Source organism: Micropterus salmoides, unplaced genomic scaffold (genome assembly GCF_014851395.1).
Source record: "Micropterus salmoides isolate LMB-PRFRI ecotype aquatic unplaced genomic scaffold, ASM1485139v1 Ms_hic_scaffold_2, whole genome shotgun sequence".
Taxonomy (NCBI): Eukaryota; Metazoa; Chordata; class Actinopteri; order Centrarchiformes; family Centrarchidae; genus Micropterus; species Micropterus salmoides.
Genome location: NW_024041150.1, coordinates 45,869,269 through 45,879,417, shown reverse-complemented (window position 1 = coordinate 45,879,417; position 10,149 = coordinate 45,869,269). Strand labels below are relative to the sequence as shown.

At 40.0% G+C, this 10,149-nt stretch overlaps 1 protein-coding gene across 1 annotated transcript in view; it reads right to left on the bottom strand.

Moving 5' to 3' along the window:
- Positions 1–1,185: 1,185 nt before the first annotated feature.
- The window catches only part of LOC119912007 (polyunsaturated fatty acid lipoxygenase ALOX15B-like), a 57,252-nt gene continuing 48,288 nt past the window's right edge, over positions 1,186–10,149 (bottom strand). The window contains exons 12-18 of the mRNA XM_038730981.1: positions 6,207–6,410; positions 5,985–6,071; positions 5,704–5,873; positions 2,896–3,017; positions 2,665–2,765; positions 1,950–2,117; positions 1,186–1,763 (exon numbers count right to left, since the gene is read on the bottom strand). Coding sequence (XP_038586909.1) covers positions 1,584–1,763; positions 1,950–2,117; positions 2,665–2,765; positions 2,896–3,017; positions 5,704–5,873; positions 5,985–6,071; positions 6,207–6,410 — 1,032 coding nt within the window. The 3' untranslated portion in view covers positions 1,186–1,583. The remainder of the gene's footprint in view (positions 1,764–1,949; positions 2,118–2,664; positions 2,766–2,895; positions 3,018–5,703; positions 5,874–5,984; positions 6,072–6,206; positions 6,411–10,149) is intronic.

Here is a 10,149-nt window from a genome sequence, read left to right as displayed (position 1 = left end):
TGGGTTTATAGTTTGTGATCTGTCTGAACCCCCTCCAGACAGAAGTGGCGTCTTTTGCAGAGAACTGGTTCTTTAGTCTCTCTGCGTACAGTTGTTTAGCTTCTCGCACCTCCTTGCTAGACCTGTACTTTAACGCCCTGCACCCGGCCCTGTCACCACTCCTAAATGCCTCCTCCTGGTGCGTGTTGGAATGCAGCTGTCCTCACAGAAGCAGATGTAGTCGACGTCACAGCCTCTGTAAACTCATCCAGATTGTTGGTAGCCTCCTTGAAAACGTCTGTCATTATAGTAATATAATCAAAAAGCATAACCTGTTGACTTTTGAAAACTTCCTGTTTATGTCCAATGTTGGGTTAGTATATAAGATCATTCATGACATGGCAAACAGGATGTAACAATAAGCAGCCCCAGCTCAAGGTTAACAAGAACTTCCTCTAGAGGGGACTGTTGTGTTAAGGTTCGATCTACAACATTTGGACAACTGCTTTTCAGTAAAGGCAGCTGGGATGTGGAATTCCTTACCACTGAGTGTCAGAGAATGCAGTACATTCAAACACTTTAAAGGTAGTGGTATGTAGTCACTGAGCTATGAAACACTGAATGTGGTCAGTCATGTTTTTTACTGTGTATGTAAAAATCTTGTAATGACAGTTTGTTTCTTTTTGTGTCTGGATTGTTGATGTTGGATTTGTTATGGTTTTGGGATGTTTGATATATTTGAGTTTTAGTTGTTTGAATTGGTTGGCATTTATCTATATATTTATGAAATTTAAGGTTTAGATTTGGGAGTCGATTTTTACTGTAATATTTTGCACGCTATTGGCAGCTGCCCAGGGACTGCAGATGGGAATCAGCTTTTAGCTAAATCTGGTACAGTACATATATTGTACATTGTCCCTGTTAAATAAATAAATAAAAAATAAAATAAATAATGTGACGATGTGTAGAACATAGAGAGAAATAATTATGAGGCCTTGGTTGTAATTATTAAATTACAAATCAGCCACAAAACAATACATTTGATTTAAATAGCACTTTTGTAAATACTCAAAGACCCTTTACAGGGGAAAAATAAATTTGGTAATAATAAGAGGCGTGTGTTTATACTGAAAGAAACTTCTTATTGCAGCAGCTTCACATTTTGCATTTTAGATTTGTAAGTGTGATAAACAGTCAATATTGATGTTGAGAATCAGTTCTTTATTACATGCAGCATGGGAGGAAATGGCATTGCCAGAAAAAAAAATCCCTCACAGGAACAATAAACAAAATCTCCTTCAACAGTGACAGAACCGAATGAATCATGCTATGTTCTGTCACATGAGATGAAACAGACACACAGTTCCCTCATAGATTACACATTACACTTCTAAAGTGTTACAACCACAATGCAAAATAATATTTTTCCCACTGTAATTTCATTAGATGTGTATTCACTGACAAGTTCAGAAGATGATTTCAGACACAGTTTCACCAAGAATGATGTATAAAAACCACAGTTCAGCGTACAATGGTCACATGCAGTAGAATCAGTATTAGAGCATGCAGTTCCTCGCAGCTGAGGAGGTCCCACCCTCTGATACTCAAAGGGCCACACTATTTTCTACCCCTACTGGATCCAGGTATGTGTATGGCACTTTCAGACTCCTGTTCCTGACTTGGATGGTTACACTTAACACTTCAAGCTCTCCTTGGAAAACCTTTATCAGCTGGCAGGGAGTCTCCTCACTGAAGTGGTTCTCCGGGTATTGGCCAAGAGGGACCTGATAAGATCAATGGTACATATAATTTTATTTATTAAACTTAGATTATTGGCAATAAAGTGTGCAGTTGCAGGAAGTGAGCAGGATCAAAGGGTATTTTGGTTCTAATGACATTCGCCTATGTTACACAACTTGAACAAAAACTGTTTATGAAATTTCCTTTGTCATGACGTCCTGGGCACTTACAAAGTCCAAGGACTGTTTGCTGAGGAGCCACACGGTGGCCATTCCCTGAACTGTTGTGTTGACGTCAGGTAATGTCTGCAGCATGGTGGCCTCGCTTGCCGTCCCCTTGGCTGGTGGAGGACGTTGCAGAGTGGGGGGAGTGTTGGGCATCCAGCCACCATAGTCATACTGCAGTGAAGTATATTAAAACCACGCCATGTCAACCTGTTGGTCACTGAAATAGTGCAACAGCCACTAGATGTATTGCCATGATTGGAACAAAAGACACTCATGGTCCCTAGATGATGAATCCTGACTTTTACTGTAGCACCACCATGTGGTTCACATTGGTGGATTTGCTATTCATGTTCCCCTCAGGATGAACTGTAATAACTTTGTTGCACTGACCTTTCATCTGCTGTCATCCTCAACATGTTTATTTGTCCAATACTTTGGTCTAAAACTGAAGATGTCGGCCTTGGCTGTACTGTACTGTGCACATTCTTGCATGGTAAACTAACACTGCGATCTTAGTGAACATTATACCTGCTAAAAGTCAGCATGTTGGCATTTGGCACCCCTGTGCTAAAGTACAGCTTATCTCTTCCCAGACCTGCTATCATGGCTGTAGATCCTAGTTTATATTAAAGGCTCACACAGTCAGGTGTCATTCATAATTTGTCTCCAGTTCAGAGGAAGCTGAACATGTAAATAAGATAGCATTAAAAGGATTCACCTGTCCAGAATTCACGGCAGCGTGCTGTGCTGAGCCGGTGAAGATCACCATGGTAACAAACTTGACCAACTCAGCCACAGTGGTAAAACTGCGTGGAATCCCTACAAATTTAAGAGAATAAACTTCATTACCTGATGACGTCTCTGAGAAATGAACTTGAATCTATGATAGAAATGTGCAAATACAGCACTACTTATCCTCATTAAAACAAAGCTGTTCTTCGAAGCCCACCTGTGCCTGCTTGGGAAAGGAATCCGTGTTCAAAAATGTCCAGAATCCACTTCTGCAGCTCAGAGTCATCCTTTACGTCATCGTCATTTTTGTAGTAGTAGCTGAGCACTCCCTGCACGAACCTTTGAGAAATGTGGAACAATTAGATGAAACACATTCCTAGTTGAATAATTTTTTATACACACTGCTGTGGTCCCTTTTGTAAAGACAATTTAATGGTGATGTCTTAGAAAGTGTTCTTTTTAAAAAGAAAGCAACCCGAAGTTGCTTTTTCCTGACTGCACCAAGTTGGAACCACACTGTTACCTGGTCTTGCGGTATTTTTCTTTGCAAATGCCGCAAGATCAGTCATTGATCTCAGCTCACAGTGAGCCGCTGCAGGTAGAATGTGTCCGACCTGATGGTGCCATTTTTATTCGGCGCCCCCGCAGTGACCGGCAGCTCACATTAGACTATCAAGTTGGCAAAAGTCAGCCGCCGTCATCTCGAACGCACCTAATGGCCCTCAGTTACGTCACTCCCAGAGGACAGAGGCCTAAAAGTGTTTAAGACGACAGAACATGGCAGTACAGTCATTTGGGGCTAACGACCAGGTATGGCACCATTCCATCTTGGGCTAATTAACTTGCAGGCATGAACAATCGATCAAAACATGTGTAGTATATAGAAAATATTTGCCAACAGCTTGCTCTTAGTTTAAATAAATTTTAGCATTTGACAGAGAAACTCAGAGAGAGACTTTATCTGGTATTACATTAGAAGATGTGGAGCTGGTGGATATTCTACCAGCACGGACATACGATGCACCTGCTGCTGAACGAAGGCGGACGGACGTCAGCTACTGGAGGGGAAACAACTTTCTGTTCTATGTTTTACAGAGAAGCCGGCCTCATTTTCAGGTTCCTAAAATTAGTTAGAGGTTGTACCAGAACAAGTTTCCATGGTTATATTTTTGTCATACTGCACATTGCTACAGGTCCTCTTTTCACCCAGTGTTGAAGGCTTCGTTTTAGCTATGGAGTGATACATCTTGTCTCTAAATGATCTTTGTTGGGAGTTGCACATGCTCAGTACCTAGTTAAGGACTACTAGCCAATCAATTCAATTCAATTTTATTTATATAGCGCCAAATCACAACAACAGTTATCTCACAGGCTTTTCACAGGCTCAGGGTGGGCGGCCATCTGCCTCGACCGGTTGGAGTGAAGGAGAGAGAGGGAGAGAGAGAGAGAGGGAGAGAGAGAGAGAGGGCAGGAGAGGAACAGAGAGAAAAATAGAGGGATGGAAGGAGAGAGAGAGGGGAGGGAGGCAGCCTACACAATATACACACAGAGGTACAGACAGTAAAGGTGATGTTGCTATAGACTAAATTGGTCTTTGATCAGGACATGTTGTTTAAGTCTCACATTAAGCAAAAAAAGGACCGCCTTTTTTCACCTACGTAATATTGCGAAAATCAGGAACATCCTGTCTAAAAATGATGCAGAAAAACTAGTCCATGCATTTGTTACTTCTAGGCTGGATTACTGCAATTCCTTATTATCAGGCTGCTCGAAAAAAGTCCATTAAGACTCTTCAGCTGATCCAGAATGCTGCAGCATGTGTTCTGACAGGAACCAGGAAAAGAGATCACATTTCTCCTGTTTTAGCTTCTTTGCATTGGCTTCTAGTAAAATCGAGAATAGAATTTAAAATCATTCTTCTTACCTACAAAGCTCTTAATGGTCAGGCACCATCTTATCTTAAAGAGCTCATAGTACCTTACTACCCCACCAGAGCACTGCGCTCCCAGAATGCAGGGTTACTTGTGGTTCCTAGAGTCTCCAAAAGTAGACTAGGAGCCAGAGCGTTCAGCTATCAAGCTCCTCTCCTGTGGAACCAGGTTCCAGTTTGGGTTCAGGAGGCAGACACCATCTCCACATTTAAGAGTAGGCTTAAGACTTTCCTCTCAACTTCTCCCCTTTCTGGTAGTCTTGTGCTTTCTCGTCCCTCTCCTCTCTCCTACTATCACTTCCTGCAGGTTTTCTGGCTCTGGAGCTGTGGAGTCTGGATCTGTGGTTGCGGGTCACCTGCTGCCCCGTGTTCCTGCTCGACACCCTCTGCTGCAACGACTATTGTTACTAGTCCTATTGTTATTATAATCATTAACATTACGATTGTTACCATTAACACTACTATAAATATCTGTACCATTTTTCATTTAGTCTATAGCAACATCACCTTCACTGTCTGTACCTCTGTGTGGATATTGTGTAGGCTGCCTCCCTCATCCCTCTCTTTTTCTCTGTTCCTCTCTCTCTCCCTCTCTCTCTCTCTCCCTCTCTCTCCTTCACCCCAACCGGTGGAGGCAGATGGCCGCCCACCCTGAGTCATGGTTCTGCTCGAGGTTTCTGCCTCTTAAAAGGAAGTTTTTCCTTGCCTCTGTCTCCTAGTGCTGCTCTTGGTGGGAACTGTTGGGCTTCTGTAAATAACATCACAGAGTACGGTCTAGACCTGCTCTTTTATGAAAAGCGCTGTGAGATAACTGTTGTTGTGATTTGGCGCTATATAAATAAAATTGAATTGAAATTGAAGGCCTGTCTCAAACATTGGCAGGGCGAGTTCAGTGATTGAAACAAATAAAATTGTGGGCTATTCTTAAGGTTTACTTCATGTCCTCCAAATGTATTCTAACTTGAACAAGTAAGTCTTTATATTGTTTTGCATTGCAACTTCATGTGACTAAAACATCCATTTTTATGGTATTTTTAGGGTATTCTAAATATAAACTATTAACATAATGTGGAAAATAGATACTGCCTAAAATACCTGTGGATGATATCCCAAAGCTGGAGTCCATCATCCCTGTAGTAGAAGTTTGGCACAGCCTCCAGCCCACGCTCAGCAATGTCGTCTGGTATACAGAGCGAGCTGTAGGTCAATGAGGACAGCCCTCTCTTCAGGATTGTGATCATACCCTCTCCACCACAAGCTGCAATCTAGGGAACATTCTCATACGTGAGGAATAGATTAAAAAATATTGTACATGATATGGAAAAAAGAAACATTGTTGATGTAATAGTTGACTGAGGCTGTTGGTTTATTTGTACCTGTGTTAAAAGTCCTTGCTCAGATATTAGATTAAGTCGAGCTATGATATTTATCTGAAGAGTGTAGCGAGTGTGAGGAATGAGGAGCTGAAGGAAAAAGAAAACTCTGTTAGTAACACTATTGTTAAAAAAGTCTGAAATCTAAATGCTTATATAAGCAGAGTGAAATAATCAGCAAGTTGAAAAAACTTTTAGTAATTCAGTAATCTCCCTCATGGTTACCTTGTACAGTGGGTGCACCATGGGCACGTTGCGCAGCAGTGACACGGCAAAAACCTCAGCCAGCAGATGAGTGCGCAGCAGGTGAGTGTTGAGCTGATGCTCGGCGAAATCTGCACTTCTCACAAAAATCTTGGCCATCAACCAGTCGCACTCAGAATCAGCAGGAGTAAAGATGGGATTGTCCACTGCTGGAGTCTGCTTCAGCTGCAGGAGATTGGAGTGGGAAGGGGTTCATGCAATCCATTACTTGTCAATTCAATTCAATTCAAATTAGCATTATTGGCATGAATGTAAAACAGCAATATTGCATAAACATTATACAAACTACATAAGAACAATCAACCTCATACATTTCATTAAACAAGTAATTAAAGCGTAAAGTAATCAAAGCGTATGTGTGTTTGTGTGTTAGAAAAATTAAACTATATTAAAAATTAAAATAAAATAAACAAATGAGTGTGTGTGTGTGTGTGTGTTAAAAATAAATATAATTTTTTTAAAACATAAATAAAACAGTAAGCGTTTGTGTGTGTGAAAAACTAAATAAAAAGATACTAAAATCAATAAATAAAAGTGTGTGTTTAATTTTTTTTAAAATATATTCAAAATTAAAATAAAATAAATGAAACAGTAACGTGTGTGTATATTAATAGACAAAATTATTTTTAAAAATTAGTTAATTAACAAAATTATAAATAAATGAAAATGTTTAACGGTATCAAATATAAAAACAAAACAATTACTAAAATATTAAACAATCAAAATAATGATTTGAAAATTTGTACAATTATTTATCACTCTGAGGTTGCACTGGTTGTCCTCACTTCATGGCATGAGGAGACATATTTTGCTGCAATTATTTCACATTTGGGGATTTCTCCCAGTAAATAGGGGAGTTTCTGTGTGTCTGATATGAATTGAAATTCGGGGTATATTTCGGAAATGTTAAAGTGTTTTTGTCTTAGTGTTTTATCTTTAGGGCATGACGTTAGAAAGTGCAGCTCTGTCTCTCTACCTGTCCTCTGAGTCTCTACCTGTCCCCTGTCGCACTGGGAGCAGAGTCTCTCCTCTTGTGGTAGCCAGCTCTGTCTGTGTCGACCCTTTTCTATGACCAGGCTGTGTTCACTCAGTCTGTATGTTAACATTTTTCTTAGTTTGGGACATTTTATTGTACTCAGGTAATTTGCCAGTGTGAATTCTCTTTTTAGGGTCAGATAACATTGTAATTTACTTTGTGTTTTGGTTGTATCTTTCCAGTATTCAATATATTTTTCTTTCTGCTTGCTGATAATTTGGTTTGGTCTGCTTGAGTTGGTATTGCTGTCCTGAGGCTGTTGGGGACTTGTTACTGCAGAGAGCCTCAGGACCAGCAGGCTGAGGGGACTCTTCTCTAGTTTCAGCTCCTGGTATGTTAGGGCTTTGTGATAATATGTCTGGGGGTTAACTGGTTTTAAGTGATTGTAAAATTTAAGTGATCTTTTCTGTATTTTTAGTGAGAGGGGGTTTTGGCTGAGCTCTGCTCTGCATAGGTTCTTTGGTGTCTTTTTTCCACACCTGCAGGATGCTCTTACAGAACTTGTTATGGAAAGATTCTATGATTGTTTTGTCCCATTTGTCAAATTCATTATTAAGTTTTGGCCCCCGCTACCAAATAGAATTGTTGGTTCTAGTACAAATTGGAAAATTTTAAGCTAGATTTCAATTGGAATATAAATTTTAATGTTTCATTTTATTGCATAGAAAGCTCTCCTTGCTTTGTCCCTCAGATCTTTCACAGCCATGTTGAAGTTCCCTGTGTATGTAATGTTGAGGCCAAGGTAAGTGTAGATTTTTGTATGTTGTAATTTAGTGGTGTCTAAATAGAAATTGTGTGTAACCTGAATTCTGAATTGTTTCTGGAAGATCATTATCTTAATCTTTGCTGTGTTTACTGTCAGGGCCCAGGTCTGACAGAATCTCTGCAGGAGTTTAAGGTGCGGCTGCAAACCTTCTTTAGTATGTGAGAGCAACACTAAGTCATCTGCATACAGCAGACCTCTGATCTCTGTGTCGTTCAGGAGGAGGCCTGAACGACACATTCTCTCTAATTGGTTTGCTAATTCATTGATATATACACTCATCTAAAGGATTATTAGGAACACCATACTAATACTGTGTTTGACCCCCTTTGGCCTTCAGAACTGCCTTGATTCTACGTGGCATTGATTCAACAAGGTGCTGAAAGCATTCTTTAGAAATGTTGGCACATATTGATAGGATAGCATCTTGCAGTTGATGGAGATTTGTGGGATGCACATCCAGGGCACGAAGCTCCCGTTCCACCACATCCCAAAGATGCTCTATTGGGTTGAGATCTGGTGACTGTGGAGGCCATTTTAGTACAGTGAACTCATTGTCATGTTCAAGAAACCAATTTGAAATGAGTCGAGCTTTGTGACATGGTGCATTATCCTGCTGGAAGTAGCCATCAGAGGATGGGTACATGGTGGCCATAAAGGGATGGACATGGTCAGAAACAGTCAGAAGTTGTTGTGTCCTACAGATGACCCTGGGTACTGCAATGGATATAAGACTCTTGAGAGGCAATGTCGCTACTGCCACCTGCTGGTGTAGCTAATAAACTGCTCTCACATCTACAGATCTGTGGTACAGAGTGGACAAAATTCCACAAATGTGTAAAAAGGAAGTCACAAATGTACCATGACCTGCAAATAGACAGAAAATCATCCCCAAATGTGCAAAACTGTTTTGTGTGTAAATATAGATCCACAAATGTGTAAATAACACTTTGTATGTGAAATTAAAATATGTGTTTACAGAGTGAATTGTACATATTTGCATATAGCAAGACACACAAGACAAATGTTTGGGTAGTGAGATATTTGTGGATATTTTTTTTTACAGATCTCCACAGGAGGAGGAGATACAGTGTAATCCCAGCGGAGAGAATTCTGGGAAATCAATATTTTGTGGTTTGAATGATAATAATAATATAATAATAATCCTAATTTGTAGAGCACTTTTCAAAAACAAGTTACAAAGTGCTTTAACAAGTGTAAGAATAATACAAAAAAACAAGATAAGAGCAAGAAAAATTTATATGAAATTAGTAAAATACAGTAAAATAAAAGGGATAAAATAAATCAAATAAGATCGGGAAAGGCTCTCCTATAAAAGTATGTTTTAAGAAGGGACTTAAAAGAGTTCACTGACTCAGCCGACCTGATTTCCTCGGGCAGGCTGTTCCAGAGCCTCGGGGCCCTGACAGCAAACGCTTTGTCCCCTTTAGTTTTCAGTCGAGACTCTGGAACAGACAACAGACCTCTGCCCGAGGATCTCAAGGTACGTGCTGGTGTGTATGGGACTAAAAGGTCAGAAATATAACAAGGCGAGAGGCCATGAAGAGCTTTAAAAGTGATCAATAGAATTTTAAAGTCAATTCTAAAACATACTGGGAGCCAGTGTAATGAAGCTAAAATAGGAGTAATGTGGTCATATTTCTTTGTTCTGGTTAAAAGCCTGGCAGCTGAGTTCTGGACAGTCTGGAGTCGATCAATAGATTTTTGGGTTAAACAGGTGAAAAGGCTGTTGCAATAATCCAGGCGTGATGAGATGAAGGCGTGTAAAATGGTCTCGGTGTCCTTAAAAGTTAACATAGATGGAATTTTTGCTATATTTCTAAGTTGATAAAAACATGATTGAACAAGCTTTGTGGTGTGCTTCTCGAAATTTAAATTACTATCAAACCAAACACCAAGGTTCTTTGCCACAGGCTTAATGTGATTTACTAGGGAACCAGCAGATGGCAGTATTTGATTTGCCATCTGCTGAGACCCAATGACCAGGATTTCTGTTTTGTCTGAGTTCAGCTGGAGGAAATTATTTGACATCCATTTTTTAACTTCACAAAGGCAGTTGTTAAGTGAACTCAGCATTCCAGGGT